Source organism: Tachyglossus aculeatus, chromosome 2 (assembly GCF_015852505.1).
Source record: "Tachyglossus aculeatus isolate mTacAcu1 chromosome 2, mTacAcu1.pri, whole genome shotgun sequence".
Taxonomy (NCBI): domain Eukaryota; kingdom Metazoa; phylum Chordata; class Mammalia; order Monotremata; family Tachyglossidae; genus Tachyglossus; species Tachyglossus aculeatus.
Genome location: NC_052067.1, coordinates 97,904,531 through 97,929,529, shown reverse-complemented (window position 1 = coordinate 97,929,529; position 24,999 = coordinate 97,904,531). Strand labels below are relative to the sequence as shown.

Sequence of the window (24,999 nt, the reverse complement as noted above, 5' to 3'; positions counted from 1 at the left end):
CTGTTTTGCCAATTTCCCTACTGACTAGTTTCTCTATTTGCTCTTTTCATTTACCTTAAATGTCCATAGGACTCCTTCTAGATTTCTTCTGTACTCTTAGGCCCCTGAGTCACTTCTTTTCTTGGGAAAGAGGAGGAAGGAGGGGAGGATTGTGACAAACTGGGATTCATGCTTTCTTTCTTTTTTTTCCTTTTAATGCTATTTATAAAGTGTTTACTATGTGCCAGGAACTGTACTAAACACTAGGTTAGGTACAAGATAATCAGGTTGGACGTAGTCCAAGTCCCACTTGGGGCTCACAGTTTGAACCCCCGTTTTACAGATAGGGGAACTAAGGCCCAGAGAAATGAAGTCACTTGCCCAAGGTCACGTGGCAGATAGATGGTGGAGCTGGGATTAGAACCCAAGTCCCCTGACTCCTAGGCCTGTAATCTTTCCACCAAGCCATGCTATTAATCTGCCCTTCCCAACTTTCTTCTGGTTTTCAACTGCCCTAGCAATTTTTCCTTGTTAGGGCCAGCAGTCTGGTATGGATGGAGCCCCGTCCTCTTGTCCAAGTTTCCCTCGTCCCCAAAGCCCTCCGATCCTCAGAGCAATTATACCACCCTTTGCATAATTGCCTCACCCAAGCGCTGAGCTGAAGGTGGTCTTTCTGCTGAGAAAGTTTCAGGAAATACCTTGACGAATGTCCGAGATGGCATTCTCTTCCCTAACCACCTCCAGGCCCTCCCTCCAATACTATCCGAAGATGTTGGTGTTTTTACTCCCCTTGGCTATATGCTGTCCTGAACTTCCCGGAGGGTAAAAGGCACTAAAAGGACCAGCCATAGAGAGTTGAGTTTTACTGGGCTAATCTTCTTGGATGAACCGTCCAATCCACTGATGTCCCACACTCAAAGACACACCAAGCATGGCACAACGCAGCTGACAAACACCCAATACAGCAAAGCTCACCCTTTTATTAAGAACTGACCCCCTGCAATCAATAATTATAATAATAATAATAGTGGTGTTTGTTAAGGGCTTACTACACATCAGGCACTGTAACTAAGTGCTGGGGTAGATAGGTTGGATACAGTCCCTGTTCCACCTGGGCGTAACAATCATTCATTCAGTTGTATTTATTGAGTGCTTACTGTGTGCAGAGCACTGTATTAAGAGCTTGGGAGAGTACCACACAACAATAAACACACATTCCCTGTCCTCAACGAGCTCACAATCTTAATCCCCATTTTACTAATGAGGTAACTGAGGCACAGAGAAGTGGCATTACTTGTCCAAGGTCACACAACAGACAAGTGGCAGAGCTGGGATTAGAACCCAGATCCTTCTGACTAGCAGGCCTGTGTTCTACCCACTAGGCCATGCTGCTTCTCGGCAAGCAGCATGGCCTCGCAGCAAGCAGCAATCTCCTCCCAAAAAGTTACTCAAGTTCCTATCAAATTCAACACTTTGCAAATCCCACTGCCCCCCAGGCAAATCGATGTCAACAGTGTGACCCTGTAGTCTCCAGCATTCCTCATCTTCGGTGGTATTTACTGAACAGTGATTTGTATGCAGAGCACCGTACTAAGCGCTTGGGAGAATGCAATACAACAGAGTTGGTAGAAATGTTCCCTGCCCACAACGAGCTTACAGTTATTCATCAGAATCCAAGCTGTATTCCAAGGTCTCAATCAATCATATTTATTGAGTGCTTAGTGTGTGCAGAGCTCCAGGAGAATATGATACGATGATATGGTGGGGTAGTTAATTCCCAAATATCATAACCAGTACTGTCAGGACAGTGTGTTTTTCAGTACCCATTTTTATTAGAACCTGCGAGAAACCATCAGACACCGCCGGTCTGTCTGGTTACAGCACCTCATGGTGATGGAAGAAATCATTCATTCATTCATTCAATCGTATTTATTGAGCGCTTACCGTATGCAGAGCTCTGTACTAAGCATTTGGAAAGCATAATTCAGCAACAAATAGGGACAATCCCTGCCCACAATGGGCTCACAGTTTAGAAGTGAGGAGACAGACATCAAAACAAGTAAACAGGCAACAATAGCATCAATATAAATAAATAGAATTAGAGATATAAATGGTTGTAGTTGTGGCCTCAGGGCCAGACATGGGGTGAGTCCCATGTGAGCCTTCTTTGATGTGGGGTTTTGTACAACTTTGCAGAACTAGGTACCCCTCGCCAGATTATAGGAGAACTGGATGCATTTGTGTGTTTGTGTAAACTACCTTAGAGAAGTGGCGTGGCCTACTGGAAAGAGCACGGGCCTGTAAGCCAGAGGATCTGGGTTCTAATCTTGAGTCCACCACCTGTCTGCTGTGTGACGTTGGGCAAGTCACCCAACATCTCTGTGCCTCAGTTCCCTCATCTGTAAAATGGTGATTAAGATTGTGAGCCCCATGTGGAATATGGACTGTCCAACCTGCTTAGCTTGTATTTACCCCAGCACGCAGTACAGTGCCTGGCACATAGTAAGTGCTGGACAAGTACCATAAAAACAACAACAAAAACCACTTTACAAATCATCATGTGACTCAGTGGAAAGAGCCTGGGCTTGGGAGTCAGAGGTCATGGGTTCAAATCCTGGCTATGCCGCTTGTCAGCTGTATGACCTTGGGCAAGTCATTTAACTTCTCTGTGCCTCAGCTACCTCATCTGTAAAACAGGGATTAAGACTGTGAGCCCGCTGTGGGACAACCTGATCACCTTGTATCTACTCCAGTGCTTAGAACAGCTTGGCACATAGTAAGCACTTAACAAATACCACCATTACTATTATTATCAGGATCAGTGGTGCCAGCTAAGCCAATTAGTTAACGAGGGAAAAAGGCCTAAATAATTCCCTTCTCTGGAGAAAGATTAGTGGAGCATTATAGGGATGGGATTGAGCACTTTAACTCTGAGTTAAACAGGACAACGGTAGAGAATAGGTCTGCTCATGTAAGATAAAACTTTATAATCTCCCCTAGGAGAGCAAACTGAAATGCCTTATACAATAATAAATATTTACACAAGGATGTTCATGGAATCTGAAACACATTTTAGGGGATAATTATTGGAAAATTACAGGCAATCCAAACAAGGTCACTGAAGTAACCTAGTTGCACTATTTCCCGGGGGCCAATAAATACCCAGCTCACCAGTCTAGTACAGAATGCTATGTAAAGGTTTTGGCTCACCATCTGCAGCTTTTTCTTATCTTTATTCGCACTGCTATGCGCGGCCTCGATTGCAACGTGGTGTTTCCAAGCTAATTCTTCCAAAGTCTTAGAATGAGCTTCATTTAACTGGGCAGTTTCCCCTTCCAATCTAGTTTGCAGGTTGATTAGCTCCTTCTCATAGTATTCTTGCTGTGTTTGCTTTGCTTCACTTACTTTCTAGAATTAAAAAAGAAAAACAAATGAAGGAAAAAAGAAAGAGATTCAGCCACTGTTTCTTCATCCTTGTCAACAAGCAATATGGAGAAGCAGCATGGCTCAATGGAAAGAGCCTGGGCTTTGGAGTCTGAGGTCATGGGTTCAAATCCCCGCTCTGCCAATTGTCAGCTGTGTGACTTTAGGCAAGTCATATAACTTCTCTGGGCCTCAGTTACCTCATCTGTAAAATGAGGATTAAGATTGTGAGCCCCCTGTGGGACAACCTGATCACCTTGTAACCTCCCCAGCGCTTAGAACAGTGCTTTGCACATAGTAAGTGCTTAATAAATGCCATTATTATTATTATTATTATTATATTGACAGAGCATCTATAGGGTGTCTGGCACTTCATGTGAATGAAGACAGCATTCCCGATATATGAAATTTCATGCTTAAGTTAGGGGGAAAAAAGTGCTGGTTGTTTTATGCATTGGTGGGATAGTATCTCCCTTTGGCATCAGGGAAAGGTGTTCCACAAAAGAGAGGAGCTTGTAGGTGGATTTTGAAGGGAGGAAGGGGAGGAGACAATTCTATGGAAGGGGCACCTTAGGGAAAGCTTGGAACCAAGCAAAAAAGGGGACACATGAGGGGGGATAGCAAGAAGGAAGGCTACAGTGTAAACAATAGGTAGGAATACACTGGAAAAATGAGCTTTGGTTAGTTGGTAGGGCTAGAAAAAGCCAAGGCCTGCTTTTCGGTCCGATAATACCAATACTAATAATAATTGTGGTATGTGTTAAGCACTTACCATGTGCCAAGCACTGTTTTAAGCACTGGGGTAGGTAATAGCTAATCAGGTCGGACACAGTCCCTGCCCACATGGGGCTCGTAGCCTTAATCCCCATTTTGCAGATGAGGGAACTGAGGCACAGAGAAGTATGTATGGTCAGCCCTAGGTGAAACCTCCCCCACAAACCCAGTAGTCAGTCCCGGCATGACGAAGGGTTGGAGGGTGGCTTTTTGGCAGTCCCCCTAGCCTTCATGCCCAACTCTCTGGAGATGCCCTTCTATTGCTGGCTCAAGGAGACGGCGGAGGAGGATTCACGGTCGGGAAATGACCCCCTGGCTGTCCTTTGTGGTCCCCAGATCCTCATCAAACAGCGGCTTGATGCCGTATGCTGGTGACCAGAAAAGTAATTAATCCCCTACATTTCTGCCATCTAGGAGGGGCCCAGACTGCACAAGAGAGTCCTCATAAAGTAGAAGAGACGCAGCGTGGCTCAGTGGAAAAAGCACGGGCTTTGGAGTCAGAGGTCATGGGTTCAAATCCCGGCTCTGCCACTCGTCAGCTGCGTGACTTTGGGCAAGTCACTTAACTTCTCTGGGCCTCAATGACCTCATCTGGAAAATGGGGATGAAGACTGTGAGCCCCCCGTGGGTCAACCTGATCACCTTGTAACCTCCCCAGCGCTTAGAACAGGGCTTTGCACATAGTAAGCGCTTAATAAATGCCATCATCATCAAAGTAGTTTGGTTAGTTATGGTATTTATTTTGCACTCTCTATGAGCCAAACACTCTGATAAGTGCCGGGCAAGTAAGAAGAGCAGCATGACACAGAGGATAAAGCACAGGCTTGGGAGTCAGAAGGTCATGGGTTCTAATCCTGGCTCCGCCACCTGTCTGCTGTGTGGCCTTGGTCAAGTCACTTCACTTCTCTGGGCCTCGGCTACCTCATCTGTAAAATGGGGATTGAGACTGTGAGCACCACGTGGGACAGGAAGTGTGTCCAACCCGATTTGCTTGCATTCACCCCAGGGCTTAGTACAGTGCCTGGCACATAGTAAGCGCTTAACAAGTACCACAATTATTATTATTATTATCATTATTATTATTACTATTATTATTATTAAAGTGAAGTGACTTGTCCAAGGTCACACAGCAGACACGTGGCGGAGCCGGGATTAGAACCCATATCCTCTGACTTCCAGGACCTTGCTCTTTCTACGAGGCCACACTGCTTCTCACAATGCAATCTTACTTCCAGCAGTTTCCATAGGCTGTTCAACAAATATTCGTGCTTTGAAACAGTAACATGAAGGCTTCATCTTTCTTTGATAAGAGTTAGTTTACTGAGGTAATATTTCTTTTCTTTTTTAGAGAGCCCCATATCTGAATATCGTACAGAATTAAATTAGGTTCTTGGATTGTAGTGTGTGATTAGTTCATGACATATCTGTACCTAAAAGCTCCTTCAACACTTTTATAAATTGAAAAACAGAATTAAAACATGAGTGTTATGTTCTGTTACTGGGTAATAGAGCTCATCATTCCAAATACCTCATTTGGAATTATAATTTTAATAATAACGCAGCCTTAGCCCTTGCTGTCTTTGGAAATAAAATATACCTCTCGTTTTTACCTTCTCCAGTGCCAGAATCTGCTGTTTCTGTTGCTCATCCAGACTTTGGGTTTTGCTTTGCAATAAGTTGTTTTCCTCTTCAAGAAGGCATAACTTCTCTTTTACCCTTGATTTTTCTGATTCCAGATTCTTTATCGTAACCTCTTGTGTCATTTGAGTAGCTTGAAGCATTCCAATATGACCTACAAAAATCTCATTTTAAAATATCCGATGGATTTTGAGCAAGATTTACATTTAATCCTTCTACTGAACTGCATAAATCAAAGACAACTCAAATTTCGCTTGCTAAAAGATGAAGGCAATTCCTCAGAACAAATTCAGGGTTGTGCTCTGTAATTGTTCATCACACAAAAATGCTTATTTCTTCTTTGAGTTACTGAACGGAGGGGTGATGGACACTTTGGGAGCACCTTGTGGATATATAGGCTGAATAACTCAGACTATTTATTACATTTTTATAAAGTGTTTTCTTGCACTCAGCAAGTTGAATGGGCCGAAAGTGTTCTAAGGGACAGGAAGTTGGGAGGGCAGAGAATGACTGACTTTTGCAGCATGATTTGGAGAGAATGCGAAGGAAAACAGGGAGACACAGTCACCATTACACAGTTGTGAACTGCTAATTTTGTGTTGTGACTGTCAGGAATGCCTTCTAAAGCAGATTCACAGAAAATAGCAAGCAGGATCACGTGACAATATGGTTAACCACAATTCATCAGCATGGCAAAGGGAACACATTGGAGCTCTACAAAATTCACTCTTTACTGGAAACTGACTTTAAATTGTTGCAGGTTGGCTCTCTTTGAGGTGCTAACTACCCCCGATGAGTGTCAGACAAGTGTCAGAGAAAGTTCAGGCAACTACTTGAAGCAAGATTTAGATGATTTTCACCTCTTCCACAATCTTCTTGAATTTGTCCCAGTGTGACTGAAGCCATGTACTATTGCAGTTGTTTTTGAACTATCCTCCCTTAACCTCTATTTACCACTGGAACAATGGTTAACACATTTTTTGATAGCAAGTGGTTTTTCAAGAATGCAATTACTGTGTTATAGCAGGAATAACTAAATTTACAGTTTCTAATACCCTTCCTTGACCATTTCTCCTTTCTACACATCCATGCTTGAAAATGGCACTGGGATATGGGGCTCGGGAGCAGGGTAGCTATGAACACCAAAACAAAAAAAGACACATGGACAGCAGAAAGAGTATAAGTTCTAGGGAATTGGTAGATGATCTGAGATAGAAGAGTAGATGAAATAAAAGGGAGGAAGGCAGAAGATAATGATGAATGGGAGGAAGAATGTTGACCAGACAAATTCTATATGAGGTTCTAATGTAAGGAACTGCAGTGAAGGAAAGGAATATTCCCACAAGGATTTAAACAAACTCACTGCAACCAGTGTCAGATAAACTAATTATAATGGGCTAGAGAGGGAAGTGATGCCCATACATGGAAGAAAGCCCTCGGGCCTCATGGGATCAGCAAACTCAACAGCAATGGCCTACTTTTTCAGAAAGAACGTGATAAGCAGGGTCTTGTGCTTACAAGCACAATCTTGCGTTTGCCAAGTTCAATGATAAACATTTGGATGCACCCCTGATCTAAGCAGTGGCATATCACCTAAGATACATTGCAACAGAAGGACCTCAAGGTAGCTGTGTTCTCGAAAGACCTCATGTTATAAAATTGTGCTGGGTCAACCTTTGTTTCAGTGGTAAATAAGGCATTACATTGAATATGGTCTTCATTTGGAAATCAGCTGTTGTGTGATTGTGCAACAAAATACCTCTCTGTCCATTCAACCTCAGGCCCTACTGTGTCCCTAACACGTCTGTACATCGTATTGGAGACCGATGAATGACGAAGTGCCACTCGCATTTTGTGAAAGGGTGAAAAAGTGTAGTTTGAGGAAGCACTGGACTGCTCACTTCAAAAAAAGCCATGTTGGGGGGTAGAACACTATTCTTCTCACTGTGCCTTGATCTCTACTGTCTCGCCGCTAATTCCTAGCCCACATCCTGCCTCTGGCCTGGAACTCCTTCCCTCCTCAAATCTGACAGACAATTACTCTCCCCACCCTTCAAAGCTTTATTGAAGGCACATCTCCTCCAATAAGCCTTCCCAGACTAAGACCCCCCTTTCCTCATCTCCCACTCCCTTCTGCATCACCCAGACTTGCTCCCTTTGCTCTTCCCCTCTCCCAGCCCTACAGCACTTATATGCATATCTGTAATTTCTTTATTTGTATCGATGTCTGTCTCTGCTCCTCTAGACTGTAAGCTCGATGTGGGCAGGTATTGTGTCTGTTTATTGTTGGATTGTACTATCGCAAGTGCTTAGTACAGTGCTCTGCACATGGTAAGCACTCAATAAATACGATTGAATGAATGAATGAATGACTATAGTCTGATATGCCCTTGCTCATACTGACTCTCCAAATCATTACATCAATAAGGGGGCCTCCAAATCAATAAAAATCTGTTGCAGCATTTCATCAGCCACACTGGAATAAGACACTCAAACCACATCCTCCAGTGTAAACAATGAATCAGTGTTTTTCTCTCTGATATGGTCTATCATGACAGTAGAACATCCTGAGCACCAAGCACAGTACTCAAGACCAGACAGAGTCAGATGATTTAAAGTAGCTTGTTGTGGGCAGGGAATGTGTCTATCAACTCTGTTACATTGTACTCTCCCAAGCGCTTAGTGCAGTGCTCTCCACAACAGTAAGCACTCAAAAAATATGACTGATCGACTGATAAAGGGACTTCTTGAAAATATACAGTGACTATACCTAAAACATCTTGCAGCCCCACAGAACTCAGGCATGAGTGAGGCTTAAAGAAACTGGGCTGTATCACGCGTATCAGGTTCAGGAACATATGCAAAGGGAAGTGATCCATGGCTATACAGACTGCCACAAAACCAAGAACTTCTAAGCATCAAAGGTGTTTTAGTGCCCTGGACATGCCATCACATGTGATGTCACACACATCACAGCATCTGTGAATACTGAAGATTGACTCCAGCCTCATTTCCAACAAGGATGGGATCCTGAAATGATGGTAACACTTCAATACTCTTCATACACCTTCCACTATTGAAGAGTAGGCTTTTCAAGACAAGGAACACCTTCTGACCTGCAAAGACATGACCCTTATCCCAGCTATTGGAGAAGGTACTGAAGCAGTCAGACTCGTGAAAGATGGCAAAGAACCTGGGCCTGCTGGCTTACCATTGAGATCTACAAAAATGGAAACATAGAAGCTTTTCCTTAACATATGCAGCATGAGCAGTAGCATGGCCTAATGATACAGCATGGGCCTGAAGAGTCAGAAGGCTCTGGGTCCTAATCCCATCTCCGCTACTTGTCTGCTGTGTGACCTTGGGCATACCACTTCACCTCTCTGTGCCTAAATTACCTCATCCGCAAAAATGGGGATGAAGACTGTGAGCTCCATGTGGGACCTAGATAGTGTCCAACCTGATTACCTTGTATCTTCCCCAGCGCCTAGTATAGTTCCTGGCACACAGTCAGTGCTTAACAAATACCACACAAAATACGCAGCACTGAGGAGATGACACAGGATCTCAAAGATGCCACCAACATCACCATCTTCAAGAAGAAAGATTAAAGGTCAGATTACAGCAATTATCGAGGCATCTCATTACTCTTCACTGACAGTGAGATCCTACCCAGAGAATTCCTAGATCGAGTCCTCAAGAAGATTGCCGTCCCCAAACTCTCTGAATCACAAAAGGTTTCAGATCACAGTGGGCACAGCCGACCTGAACTTTGCAGCATATCAGATTCAAGAAAAGTGAAGGCAGCAGCAAAAAGGTGTTTAGGCTATTTTCACAGATCATAAAAAAGCATAAGACACCTTCTAATGGTCTCCGGACTCTGGAAGTTGCCTAGTACATTTGGTTGTCCTGAAAAGTTCATTTAGGGTTTGAGGCTATTCAAGATAACACAGGGAAAAAGCATGGCCTAGAGTATAGAGCATGGGCCTGGGAGTTGGAAGGACCTGGGTTCTAATCCCAGCTCCGCCATTTGTCTGCTGTGTGACCTTGGGCAAGTCACTTCACTTCTCAGTAGCCTCATCTGTAAAATGGGAATTAAGACTGTGAGCCCCACGTGGGACAGGGACTCTGTTCAACCTGATTTGCTCATATCTACCCCAGCGCGTAGAACAGTGCTTGACACATAGTAAGCGCTTAACAAATATCACCATTATCACAACATGGCGACCACATTAGAGCTAGGGATGCCTTGTCCAATCCATTTCCCATTGACAATGGGGTGTAAAGCAGGGGTGTGTAACGGGTGCAGGTCCGTATACTTCATTCCACTAGTCATGCTGGAGAAGGCAATAGGAGACTTAGACGCAGGTCTTAAAATATGCTTGCACTCTTCTGGGAAAAATTTTCCAATTAGACAGACTTGGAGCTTCATCCTTAGTCCCAGAAACAATTATTTTGACAAGGGCAGCATACATAAATGGGCCCTAGAAGCACACACCCAAGATGGCAGGTAAACCATTTTGCCCATTCAGCCAGGTGTTGCAGGAGGCCAATAGTCTGAAGGAAACTGAGGTAACGAGGAGCAGTACACAGCCAAAATCTATTTCGGCCACACAGAACTTCAGCTATCCATGCAGAAAACTGACCAATGGTGCGACAACAGATAGAGAGATGAGGTAAACTGAATCAAGAAGTCCAGCACATTCTTTGGGAGACTGTCCGAAGGAGTGTGATGGCAACTTTGGTATCAGGCTCCACACCAAACTAAATGACTCCCAAGCTGCAGTGTTGCCCAACCTTCCCTAGGATGGTGAGGCTCAGACCATGCATAGGCCCCACATCCGATTCCCAGAGCAGTTCCACAAGCAACACGTATAGGCCTCACTCGATATCAAATGACAAGATGGGATGACAAACAACAATCAATCACTGGTATTTATAGAGTGCTCACTGTGTGCAGAGCACTATACTAAGAGGGCTTGGGAGAGTACAATATAAGAGAATTGGTAGACACTTTCCCTGCCCACAATGAAATAATGAAGACCTAGAAGGAAATCAGCCTCCAAGCCTTGAAGCTATGCTCACCCCAACCGTGATCCTTGGTGGGATATGTGAGGAAAGTGGAAAACAGTGGAGAAACTGGCACATAGAAAGCAAGGGGGCCAGAGGAAACAGTTTAAGGATACGGGAAAACAAAGCCTTAGACAATGTTGTAGCGTGGTTGAAAACTGGGAGTCATTTGCACATCCATCTCTGCATCATAATGTAGAAACTGAATAGTTTAAATGTAATAAGGAAAGATTAGCATCATTCCTAAACAACATCTAAAGCTTGTTTTCTGACTAGAGTCATTCAAAGAAACGTGATCAGACATACTGGCTTTGAGCACGAGATCTGAAGCTTGTTGCTGTAAATGTTCTCTAGCAGCTGCCAGCTCGCTTTCCACCTCCTTGTGTTTGCTTAATAAAGTTATCTCCTCCTCTTTGACGTCATCTAGCTGCTTTTGAAGAACCTAAGGGAATATACAATATTCATCAATAAACAAAAAAGTTGCTAAATTAATCATAGAATTAAACAACAGGCTAAGATCTTTCAACAGTGTTTGCTATTCAAAACTTCTATTCTGTTACTTTAAATGTTATGTTAGACTTTCCCATGAAAATAAATGTTAACCTTTCTGTCCCATTTGCAATTCAATTTGATGTTTTGAATTTCCTGGGCAAAGCTGTGGAGATTGCCTCTGCAAAATAATTTTGTTAGCTCTTTATAGACCAGAATGTGTCAATACTTCACCTAAATTTTCCTTGTTGTTTCTAATTTCACAGACACTAATTGAGATTCAGGTCTTAGGAATATTATTATTTTATCCTGCCATATTTCCTACCTAGGAAAAAATGTAGCATAAAGAATGCTATTACCTTCAAATCTGTCTCTTTTTGCAGTTATTTAATGGGTCCATGGTGAACAATCGGCCAATTTGCAAATAAATTGAATTTAACTCTGAGAAACCTCAAAATCTAACAGGAAACAAACCCAGAAATTTCTATATATGTTAAGTTTTCACTTTTGGAAACCCTTCCCCAGAATGTTGGGGGAAACAAGAAAATAGAATAAGGGAAGTAAAAACTGAACCAACTACATATCAGTCAATCGTTTTTATTAGCCTTTACTGTGTACAGAGCATTGCACTAAGCGCTTCTGAGAGTACACTATAACAAAGTCAGAAGACGTGTTCCAACAAGCTTACAGTCTAACTACAGCATATGTATCTCACATGCTGCTCTTCAATCTAGAAAATGGGCTCATTAATTTAGAAATTAACTTAAATTTAAAGTTTCCAAATGTGTTTTTTTTTTTTTTACCTGAATATTATTCTCTGCCATCCCAAGGGCCACTTGAAGCTTTTGGCATTTGTCATGAAGACTTCCTGCTTCATCCTGCACCATCTGCAACTCCGTCTTGAGCTTTCCTATGGTCTTCCGTAAAATTGCTTCGTGACTTTGAAATTCCCTCTTAAGCTCGGCTTCCTTTTCCTTGCTAGCATGCAAGCTCTCAGCTGTAAAGATCTGGGACCTTTTCACAGTATCGAGCTCATGCTCATAAAAGTTCTGAGCCTTATTGAGCTTGGTCTCGTAATCCTCAATGAGCCTTTTCTTTTCGAGCCGGAGTTCTTCAAGTTTGCTGTTCAAGTCTTCTGTCTCGATTCTATGCAGTTCCTCTAGCTTCTCGTGCCCCTTATTTAATGTGGCATTCTGACCATGTTGGGTCTTTAAAAGTTCTTGAATTTCCTGCCTGTGGGAAGCTCTCAGGTCTTCCAAAGCTAATCGTTTGTCCTTCTCCAACTGTACCTGTAGTTGTACAAAGCTCCGTAATTTCTCCTCAAATTTCTTTCGGATTTCTTCAACTTCTCTCGACATAGTCACTACCCGTTGCACGTGTTGGGCCTCTGCACAAAGCTGCATGTCCTCCACTCTGTGCTTATAAGCTTCGAACTCTGTCAGAGCTTGGTGCTTCATCTTTCTGTGGTCTTCTAGGGACTCCTCCAAAACCTGGATCTTCCGCTTGAGGTCCAATTCCTCTGTGACTTTACTCTTATACTGCAAAATTTTTTCTCTTGTTTCTGCAAGGATTTGTTGGATTTCTTCTTCATGAGTTTCTTTGAGGGCTTGAATAGCCGATTCATGCTCATCATTTTTGGTGTTAAGAGCATAGATCACCTGAAATGAAGAACAAAAAAGTGGAGGAATCAGTGATATTTTTGTTGAATGCTACTGTGTGAAGAGCACTGTACTAAGTGCTTGGGAGAGTACAATACAAACAGAGTTGGTAAACACGTTCCATTGCCACAAACAACTTACAGTCCAGAGGGAATCTAACAGTCTAGAGGAAGGGGAGATGAGGAGAATGGAAGAGAATGGAGTAAATTGGCTTTGGGCTTTCTAAATCATAGCAAAATGTCTTTATGTAGCTTGATGCCCAGCTGGATCTAATACAATAGAAGAGTAACCCCTACTTTCATACAACACTGCTTTAATTCAATCAATCACATTTATTGAGCACTTACTGTGTGCAGAGCACGGTACTAAGTGCTTGGGAGAGTAGAATACAACAATAAACAGATACGTTCCCTGCCCACAATGAGTTTACACTCTAGAGGAGGGGAGACAGACATCAATACAAATAAATAAAATTACAGATATGTACATAAGTGCTGTGGGGCTGCAAGTGGGGAAGAGCAAAGGAGCAAGTCCGGGTGATGCAGAAGTGAGTGGGAGATGAAAAAAAGTGGGGCTTAGTCTGGGAAGACCTCTTGGAGGAAATGTGCCTTCAATAAGGACTCAAAGCCAGAGAGAGTAATTGTCTGTAGGATTTGAAGCAGGAGGGAGTTCCAGACCAGAGGCAGGATGTGGGCTAGGGCTCAGTGGTGAGACAGGTGAGATGGAGGCACAGTAAGAAGCAAAGTGTGCAGGCCCGGTTGTAGAAGGAGAGTAGCGAGGTGAGGTAGGAGGTGGCAGGGTGGTAAAGTGCTTTAAAGCCAATGGTGAGGAGTTGTTTGATGCGGAGGTGGATGGGCAACCACTGGAGTTTTTTGAGGAGGTGTGCAACATGTCCTAAATGTTTCTGTAGAAAAATGATCCAGGAAGAATAGTGAAGTATGGACTGGAATGGAAAGATACAGGAGGCTGGGAAGTAAGCAAGGAGGCTGATGCAGGAATCCAGGTGGGATAGGATGAGTGACTGTATTAGTATGGTAGCAGTTTGGATGGAAAGGAAAGAGCAGATTTCAGACACGTTGTGAAGGTGAGGCTGATAGGATTTAGTGATGGATTGAATATGTGGGTTGAATGACAGAGAGGGGTCAAGGATAATGCCAAAGTTATGGGCTTGTGAGACAGGGAGGATTGTGGTGTCTACAATGATGGGAAAGTCAGGGGGAGGACAGGGTTTGGGTGGGAAGATAAGGAGTTCTGTTTTGGACATAAACTTGAGGTGACAGGAGGATGTCCAAGTAGAGATGTCTTGAAGGCAAGAGGAAATGTGAGACTGAAGAGAGGGAGAGAGATCAGGGCCGGAGATGTAGATTTGGGTAACATCCGCATAGAGGGGGTAGTTGAAGCCATGGGAGAGATGATTTCTCCAAGGGAGTGGGTGTCAATGGAGAATAGAAGGGGACCAGAACTGAACCTTGAGGGACTCCCACAGTTACAGGGTGGGAGGCAGAGGAGCAGGCTGTGAAGGAGACTGAGAATGAATGGCTAAAGGGATGCAAGAAGAACCTAGAGATGACAGAGGCAGTGAAGCCAAGGTTGGGTAATGTTTCTAGGAGAAGAGGGCGGTCCATGGTGTCGAAGGCAGCTGGGAGGTCAAGGATTGTTAGGATGGAGTAGAAGCTATTGGATTTGGTAAGAAGGAGATCATTGGTGACCTTTGAGAGGGCGGTTTCTGTGGAGTGAAGGTGACAGAAGCCAGATTGGATGGGGTTCAGGAGAGAATTGGAGGAGAGGGATTTGAGACAGTGGGTTTAGACAACTCATTCAAGGAGTTTGGAGAGAAATGGAAGGAGGGAGATGGGGTGATAACTGGAGGGAGCCATGGGGTCAAGGAAGGTTTTTTTTTTTTAGGATAGGGGACATATGGACATGTGTGAAAGCATCACCATCATATCTCAATGCTTCATTATCTAGGTTCCTCCCTGCCAGTTGTCGTTCCCCACTCCAGTCAACACATCATTCATTGCCCATCCACCTCCACATCAAACAGGAACTCCTTACTATCATCTTACAAAGTACTCAACTACCTTGCCCTCTCCTACCTCACCTCACGGCTTTCCTTCTTTGATTACATCCTTATGTCCTCTGTCACCTCACAAACCCTGGACCTGCAAATTAGCTGGTCAAATCTGGGGCGGTCCCCTCCACCATTTCCTTTTCCGTTTCGAGAAGCAGCGTGGTTCAGTGGAAAGAGCCCGGGCTTTGGAGTCAGAGGTCATGGGTTCAAATCTCGCCTTCGCCATTTGTCAGTTGTGTGACTTTGGGCAAGTCACTTCACCTCTCTGGGCCTCAGTAACCTCATCTGTAAAATGGGGATGAAGACTGAGCCCCCCGAGGGACAACCCGATCACCCTGTAACCTCCCCAGTGCTTAGAACAGTGCCTTGCACATAGTAAGCGCTTAATAAATGTCATTATTATTATTATTATTATTATTAACCCAGCCCACACAGTTCACTCCTCTAATGCCAACCTACTCACTGTACCTCGATCTCATCTATCTCACTGCTGACCTCTCGCCCACATCCTGCCTCTGGCCTGGAACACCCTCCCTCTTCATATCTGAAAGACGATCACTCTCCCCACTCTTCGAAGCCTTATTAAAAGCACATTTGCTCCAAGAGGTCTTCCCCGACTAAGCCCTAGTTTTCCTCTTCTCCCACTCCCATCTGTGTCACTCCTGCACTTGGATTTGCACCCTTTATTCAACTCTCCCTCAGGCCTACAGCATGATTTATAATAATAATAATAATAATAATAATAATGATGGCATTTATTAAGCGCTTACTATGTGCAAAGCACTCTTATAAGCTCTGGGGTGGTTACAAGGTGATCAGGTTGTCCTACGGGGGGGCTCACAGTCTTAATCCCCATTTTACAGATGAGGTAACTGAGGCACAGAGAAGTCACACAGCTGATAATTGGCGGAGCCGGGATTTGAACCCATGATCTCTGACTCCAAAGCTTGTGCTCTTTTCCATTGAGCCAAGCTGCTTCTCATTCAGAATTTCAGATTTCAGAGATTTGGCCTGTGTAAATTTACTCTAAAGTTCCACTGAACTTCAACAGCAGTTGAATAAAGAAGTACCCTATCTTAGAAGTGAGGAAATTAGCAGAAAGGATCCAGTGGTTTGCACAAATTTATATAGCTAGAATAGATCTAAGGGTAAAGATTCTGACAACAAATAATCCAAACTCCAAAGATCCTTCTTAGAGACAATAACATTACTTTGCTCTACTTAAGCAATTAAGGTTTCAATTTTATAATTTACTTGTTCTCTGTCACAGTACCCCCAAATCCATAAAAATGTCATAGATTTTCCAGGATCGCAGACATATTAATGCAGATCGAAATAATAATTCAGCTAAATGAAGTAACCTGCATCTATCTCACCATTCAGTACAGTGCCTGGCACAGAGTAAGCACTTAACACATAGGATAAATTAAAAAGAAAAAAACTAACGGAGTTCTTTCCTGAAAAAATAATGCAAAGATAACATTAAACAAAGGATTTCTACATTCATGTTACAGAATCAGTCACTATTAAACTAATGAGCTGTGGGTTGGAGAAAAGTCATTTTGTTTTTCTGGAATGGCCTGCATAAATAGAAATCAAGAAGTAGGTCAGTGAGGACATGGAGTAGACTGCTGTTTCAAGGGCTGTCATTCTCAGCCAGAGGTCTGACACAACTACCGACCTTCATGCCTAAAGGCTTTCCAGTAAGTAGGTTTGAGAAAGCCTCACCACCTGCCGCTGGCAGCTACCTATACCTATCTATCCCTTGCACTGCTCTGATTCTCCCAAAATTAGAGTCCACCCAAAATTGGAGGTTAAGGCACTGTAACTGAAAAGAATACTGAAAAAAAAATATGTAATTTAGTTCTTTATTAAAGACAGAATAAGCCAGATCTGTCCCAAATGTTCCAGGGAAGCAGTATGGCCTAGGGGAAAGAGTACAGGCTTGGGAGTTAGAGGATCTGGGTTCTAATCCCAGCTTTGCCACTGACCTGCTGTGTGACCCTGGGCAAGTCACTTCATTTCTCTGTGCCTCAGTTCCCTCGTCAGCAAAATGGGGATTCAATACCTGTTCTCTGTCCTACTTAGACTGTGCACCCCAAGTTGGAACTGAATATCCTGTATCTACCCAAGCATGCATAACACATACCACAGTTATTATTAATACCATGGACAGAAAACGGGAGAGTCATAATCAAGATTTTCTCTATTAAAAGCAAAACACCTACACTGAAATTTAATATTTCTCAGACATTTGATGATCAGAGAAAATATTTATGGAAATTTATTTCAGGAATGTTTCACAAGAAATGTCCATTAATGCATGAAACTAGAATAGATTTCAACTGAAGTTATTGGGTAGGACTTGAAATATCATTTTATTAGTAAGTAAATATAGTTTCATTAGTTGTACGGTAGTTCCAATGGCCCCAATTCATTCATTCAATTGAACGCTTACTGTGTGCAGAGCACTGTACTAAGCGCTTGGGAAGTACAAGTTGGGTTCTCTTTGGGACTCAAACCCCTGTGATAAAATAGGTATTTAAGGAGCACTGCATCAATATACTAATAACCATTCCTTTATTGTCTTTATTGTGTGCCAACTGTATGCAGGGCACTATACTACGCACTTGGGAGAATGCACTACAGGTAGAAGACAGGTAAACTCCTACCAAGAAGGAGTTTACAATCTAATAGATGGGAGGGAGGGAGCCAGAAGACATAAAATAATTTACAGATTAAAGGAAGATGTGCTCAAATAGTAGATATCCATAGAAGTGTGAGGAGGAGCTGTTATTACAAAAGTGCTGAGAAATGTGACTGGGGAGAAGAAAAATCAACCAGGAAAAGTTTCCTAGAGGAGGTGGGATTTCAGATGGGCTTTCAAAAATAGGGAGAGAAATGGATTGATGGATCTGAAAGGGGAAGGAATTCCAGTAAGGAAGAAAGGCATGAACATAAGGCCGGAGGAGAGTAGAGAATGCGTGAAATACCAATGTCACTTAAGTTAACACTGTTGAGGGCTTGTGTAACCCAATAATCCAAGGGAAGACTTTAATTAAAGATGCAGGACTGTACCGGAATCCTTAGACTCAGGCCCAGCACTCATTTCAGCCCTGATAAGAAAAAAAAATACTCCATTTTGAAAATTGTTAGAGAAGTCATCTTGCCCTCAATTATTTTAACAATAGCCAACCTTGCTGATTAAGAATCAATCAATCAATCAATCAATCAATCGTATTTATTGAGCGCTTACTATGTGCAGAGCACTGTACTAAGCGCTTGGGAAGTACAAATTGGCAACACATAGAGACAGTCCCTACCCAACAGTGGGCTCACAGTCTAAAAGGGGGAGACAGAGAACAGAACCAAACATACCAACAAAATAAAATAAATAGGATAGAAATGTACAAGCAAAATAAATAAATAAATAAATAAATAAATAAATAAATAGAGTAATAAATATGTACAACCATATATACATATATACAGGTGCTGTGGGGAAGGGAAGAAGGTAAGATCGGGGGGGATGGAGAGGGGGACGAGGGGGAGAGGAAGGAAGGGGCTCAGTCTGGGAAGGCCTCCTGGAGGAGGTGAGCTCTCAGCAGGGCCTTGAAGGGAGGAAGAGAGCTAGCTTGGCGGAGGGGCAGAGGGAGGGCATTCCAGGCCCGGGGGATGACGTGGGCCGGGGGTCGACAGCGGGACAGGCGAGAGCGAGGTACGGTGAGGAGATCAGCGGTGGAGGAGTGGAGGGTGCGAACTGGGCTGTAGAAGGAGAGAAGGGAGGTGAGGTAGGAGGGGGCGAGGTGATGGACAGCCTTGAAGCCCAGGGTGAGGAGTTTCTGCCTGATGCGCAGATTGATTGGTAGCCACTGGAGATTTTTGAGGAGGGGAGTAATATGCCCAGAGAGTTTCTGGACAAAGATAATCCGGGCAGCAGCATGAAGTATGGATTGAAGTGGAGAGAGACACGAGGATGGGAGATCAGAGAGAAGGCTGGTGCAGTAGTCCAGACGGGATAGGATGAGAGCTTGAATGAGCAGGGTAGCAGTTTGGATGGAGAGGAAAGGGCGGATCTTGGCAATGTTGCGGAGCTGAGACCGGCAGGTTTTGGTGACGGCTTGGATGTGAGGGGTGAATGTGAGAGCGGAGTCCAGGATGACACCAAGGTTGCGGGCTTGTGAGACGGGAAGGATGGTAGTGCCGTCAACAGAGATGGGAAAGTCAGGGAGAGGACAAGGTTTGGGAGGGAAGACAAGGAGCTCAGTCTTCGACATGAGCTTTAGGTGGCGGGCGGACATCCAGATGGAGATGTCCTGAAGGCAGGAGGAGATGCGAGCCTGGAGGGAGGGGGAGAGAGCAGGGGCAGAGATGTAGATCTGGGTGTCATCAGCGTAGAGGTGATAGTTGAAGCCGTGGGAGCGAATGAGGTCACCAAGGGAGTGAGTGTAGATTGAGAACAGAAGGGGACCAAGAACTGAACCTTGGGGAACCCCCACAGTAAGAGGATGGGAGGGGGAGGAGGAGCCTGCAAAAGAGACTGAGAAAGAATGACCGGAGAGATAAGAGGAGAACCAGGAGAGGACGGAGTCTGTGAAGCCAAGGTCAGATAACCTGTTGAGGAGAAGGGGGTGGTCCACAGTGTCAAAGGCAGCTGAGAGGTCGAGGAGGATTAGGACAGAGTAGGAGCCGTTGGATTTGGCAAGCAGGAGGTCATTGGTGACCTTTGAGAGCGCAGTTTCCGTGGAATGAAGGGGATGGAAGCCAGACTGGAGGGGGTCGAGGAGAGAGTTGTTGTTGAGGAATTCTAGGCAGCGTGTGTAGACAACTCGTTCAAGGAGTTTGGAAAGGAATGGTAGGAGGGATATGGGACGATAACTAGAAGAATGCTAAACCTCTTATAGAATTTACCCTATCATTGTGGAGTACTTAATTTGTAATCCCCTTCTATGTTCCACAAGGGGCTCTCAGTCTCAATCCCCATTTTACAGATTAGACAATTGAGGTAGAGAGGAGTAAAGTGACTTGCCCAAGGTCACACAACAGACAAGAGGTGGAGCTGGGATTCGAACTCAGGTCCTTCTGACTCCCAGGCCTGACCATGGGATAACAGGGTATATAGAGAAGTAGCGTGGCTCAGTGGAAAGAGTTGGAGTCAGAGGTCATGGGTTCGAATCCCGGCTCCACCATATGTCTTCTGTGTGACCTTGGGTAAGTCACTTAACTTCTCTGAGCCTCAGTTACCTCATATGTAAAATGGGGATGAAGCCTGTGAGCCCCACGTGGGACAACTGGATCACCTTGTATCCCCCCCAGCACTTAGAACAGTGTTTTGCACATAGTAAGCGCTTAACAAATACTATTATCATTATTATTATTATTATTATTATTATTATTATTATTATCAGGGGTTCTTTTACTGCTTTGGTCCCCAAAACTCAAAACAATATGAACACAGAGAAAGGGTAGGGCCCTCGGCTAGCAAAGTCCCATTTGCTCTTGTCACATTTCTTGAACCTCAGTTTTACCTCCAAGCTGTTCTTTCAGTTAGATGGTAACACACCATGACAAACCTGCCAACTGGAAATGTTTCTAAAAATCTACAGGTACATTTTAGGGGGAAAATAGCATGCACTGCTTCAAATTACATGTATCTTGTCATTTCAAGATAGAGAAGCAGCATGGCATACTGGATAGAGCCCGGGCTTGGGAATCCGAGGGTCATGGGTTCTAATCCCAGCCCCGCCACTTGTCTGCTGTGTGACCTTGGGCAAGTCACTTCACTTTCCTGTCCCTCAGTTACCTCATCTGCAAAATGGGCATTGAGACTGTGAGTCCCACGTGGGACAGGGACTGTAACCAACCTAATTTGCTTGTATCCACCCCAGCGCTTAGTACAGTGCCTGGAACATAGTAAGCGCTTAACAAATGCCAAATTATCATTTCATGTCTTTCAGAGGTTTTTGCTGGCAATACTCTCCTTCTGGGTGATGAATGGGAGATTCTTCATGCACTGCTTAAATTATCCAGGGAAAATATGGGGGAAATTAGAGTTATAACATATGAACTAATATTGCACAGTATAGGCATATTTCCACAAGTTTTTACAGCCAGTCTGTTTGGACTGGGAGGCTGTTTTATGCTATTTGTTCTGTGTTTATAATGTGTCAAGTGCTGCTCCTGTCCCTCATGGAGCTCAGTCTAAATAGGAGGGAGAACAGGTATTGAAACTCCATTTTACAGTTGAGGAAACAGGCACAGAGAAGGTAAGTGACTTGCCCAAGGTCACACAGCAAGCAATTGGAAGAACTTCTCCACAACCAGGAACCAAGGTGAGATCTGAGCTCCAACTCTTTGGGGAAATGAGAACTAGAGGTGACCGGACAGCAGGAGGAGGAAGGAAGGAGGAGAGGAAAGTCAGCAGAATTTCAGCCCCCTACAGCTGCTCCAGAAAATTCTCCGATCAAGCTTTGTCTTTCCAATTTCTGTCTTTCAGTGCCCCGTGAAGTTCTAAAAATGTCACACCAGAAGTGCACGTTCCTTTCCCTAACCCAGGATGGCCCTGGGGGGCAGGAGAGGAACAGGTGCTGCTTCTGGCTACAATCTTTATAGTTGAAATGGGCAATGAGCGGGAGGGGAGGTAACTACCGGGGCCAGATGGGTAAAATGAAGTGAGGCTGGAAATGGCGGAGATGACAAGCAGGAGGGAAAAGGTAGGGAATCTCTGAACTACAAGAGGGGAGTCAGCTAGCCTAGCCCACAGCCTTAAGACTTCTTTAAACTAGGTTAAAAAGCCAAAATTTTAAACTCAACATATAACATTAGAAATGATGATAGGATATATTTGTGGTTATGACGTAAAATGGCCCGTCAATAGGTTGTTTAAACGGAGGTATTTCGTGGAAATCGTTAAAAAGAAACATTTTTGTATAGCCAAACTGAGTTCAATTTATTCATTATTTATATATTAAGTGCTTATTATGTGTCGAACACTGTTCTAGGCTTTGGGGTAGGTACAAGTTAATTAGGTTGGACACAGTCCCTTTCCCGAATGGGGCTCAGAGTCTAAATAGGAGGGAGAACAGAAGAATCAAGGCACAGGGAAGTTACGTGACTTACCCAAGGTCACACAGAAAGCAATTGGCAGAGCCGGTATTAGAACACAAGTCCTCTAGCTCCCAGGCCCGTGCTCTTTCCACTAAGCCATGCCGCCTCTCCAGTTCATTCATTCATTCATTCAATCGTATTTATTGAGCGCTTACTGTGTGCAGTGCACTGTACAAAGTGCTTGGGAAGTACAAGTTGGCAATATATAGAGCTGAGATGGGCAACTGAAAGCCCAGAAGTTATAGGAAACACTTTAAGGATGCAGCAAAGTGTAACTTCAGACATTGTAATGTGACAGATGAATTATAGAAGGGATGAGTAGCACCCAGACTGGTGGACTACAAGCATGAAAGAAGAGTCCCCTTTTAAACAAAGGCTTTGAAATGATCATAAGCCCTAGTCAGAATCTTTTCTAAAGGAGAGGTATAAGATCTGTTAAGAAAATCTGAGTGAAATACCAATGTCACTAAAGTTAACACTGTTGAGGGCTTGTGTAACCCAATAATCCAAGGGAAGACTTTAATTAAAGATGTAGGACTGTATTGGAATCCTTAGACTCAGGCCCAGGACTCATTTCAGCCCTGATAAGAAAAAAAAACCACTCCATTTTGAAAATTGTTAGAGAAGTCATCTTACCCTCAATTATTTTAACAATAGCCAGCCTTGCTAATTAAGAATGCTAAATCTCTTATAGAATTTTCCCTATCATTGTGGAGTACTTAATTTGCAATCCCCTTCTATGGTGATAACACTTCAGGTGTCCATCTACTTCCCAGCAAGAACTGTCCTCTGAGGAGAAGTATTATTATGACTCGACAGCATAAAACAAGCCTATGAAGAGAATACCACCATCATTCATTGAACGGAAGGGAAAATGCAATAAATGGGGAGCTATGGAACATAGCATAATTGTTAATAGGCAAACTACATGAGAGCTGGGACTTTTATATCCTTTATATCTTCTATACAGGGCCTAGCCTTCCGTGGGTCCTCAAACATTTGTAGTCAAACTTCATTCCATTGTATTTATTGAGTACTCACTGTGTGCAGACTACTTTACTAAGAGCCTGGGAAGGTGCACTGTAACAATAAACAGACCCATTCCCTGCCCAGAATGCACTTCCAATCCAGAGAACCAAGCAAAATGATGAGGGCCCTACTGAAAGCTCACCTCCTCCAGGAGGCCTTCCCAAACTGAGCCTCCCCTTTTCCTCTGTTCCTCCTCCCCTCCCCATCGCCCCGACTCCCTCCCTCTGCTCTACCACTCTCCCCGCCCCACAGCACTTGTGTATACATGTAGATATTGATTATTCTATTTATTTTATTAATGATGTGTATATATCTGTAATTCTGTTTTTTTACATTGAAGCTATTGATGTCTGTCTACTTGTTTTGTTTTGATTTGTTGTCTGTCTCCCCCCTTCTAGACTGTGAGCCCATTGTTGGATAGGGATTGTCTCTGTTGCCAAAGTGTACTTTCCAAGTGCCTAGTATAGTGCTCTGCACACAGTAAGTGCTTAATAAATATGCTTGAATGAATGAATGAGAGAGGACAAATTAGGTCCCCACCAGCTTAGTTCCCTAACTAGTGCTCCCTAACATGGACGAACATTTCCAAGCTACCACTGAGAAGTGTAAAATCTGTGGTCCAGGAAAATATGGGCATATTTGAAATGAGAGAAACCAGAGCAATCTGAAATGGACTATTTATTGCTGATTGACTGTGCAGAGACCAAAGGAAGTGGACAATGGAGCAATTAGCCAATTGACTTGTTTTGTTAAGGGACACAGTAGAATAATTGGGGTCAGAAGATCCTCTCTGGGGCTGAAGTTACCAGACTGGGTTATCCGTGTAGTGCAATTCAATCAATCAATAGCATTGAGCCCCACATGGGACAGGGACTGTGTCCAACTCAATTAGCCAGAAGTAGGCTAGGCTCCATATAGAAGATATAAAAGATATATAAGTCCCTGCTCTTATGTAGTTTGCCTATTAACAATTATGCTATGTTTCCATAGCTCCCCATTTATTGCATTTTCCCTTCCGTTCAATGAATGATGCTGGTATTCTCTTCATAGGCTTGTCTTATGCTGTCAAGTCATCATAATAATACTTCTTGCTGGGAAGTACTATCCCAGCGCTGAGTATGGTGCCTGTCGCATAGTAAGCACTTAAATACCATCATTATTATTATTATTATTATTATTATTATTGTTATTATTATTATTGTTTATTGAGTTCATTGATCACAAAGTGGCTCCATCTCCACTTTGAGGGGCTGGGTCAGCCTACTCAATAAGAATAATTATGGTATTTGTTAAGCGCTTACTATGTGCCAGGCACTTAACTAAGTGCTGGGGTGGATACCAGATAGTCGGATTGGACACCGTCCCTGTCCCTCGTGGGGCTCACAGTCTCAATCCCCATTTTGCAGATGAGGTAACTGAGGAACAGAGAAGTTAAGTGACTTGCTCAAGGTCACACAGCAGACAAGTGGCGGAGCCGGGATTAGAACCCATGACCTTTCGACTCTCGGGCCGAAGCTCTATCCACTACACCATGCTGCTTCTCTTATAAGCAGTATAAAAGAAACAGTATAAAAGAATAGTATATATAACAGTAACAGTAAATATTGTAAGTATAACAGCAAGTATAACAGTGTACATATGCATATATGTATATATGTTTGTACATATTTATTACTCTATTTTACTTGTACATATTTATTCTATTTATTGTATTTTGTTAATATGTTTTGTTTTGTTGTCTGTCTCCCCCTACTAGACTGT

General features: G+C 43.5%; 1 protein-coding gene across 7 annotated transcripts in view; it reads right to left on the bottom strand.

Moving 5' to 3' along the window:
* Positions 1 to 24,999, bottom strand: part of FAM184A (family with sequence similarity 184 member A) — a 124,252-nt gene that overhangs the window by 72,437 nt on the left and 26,816 nt on the right. For all 7 annotated transcript variants that reach the window (XM_038766733.1, XM_038766758.1, XM_038766741.1 and 4 more), the window contains exons 2-5: positions 12,177 to 13,031; positions 11,191 to 11,326; positions 5,787 to 5,968; positions 3,190 to 3,387 (exon numbers count right to left, since the gene is read on the bottom strand). In XM_038766733.1, the coding sequence (XP_038622661.1) occupies positions 3,190 to 3,387; positions 5,787 to 5,968; positions 11,191 to 11,326; positions 12,177 to 13,031 (1,371 nt within the window). The remainder of the gene's footprint in view (positions 1 to 3,189; positions 3,388 to 5,786; positions 5,969 to 11,190; positions 11,327 to 12,176; positions 13,032 to 24,999) is intronic.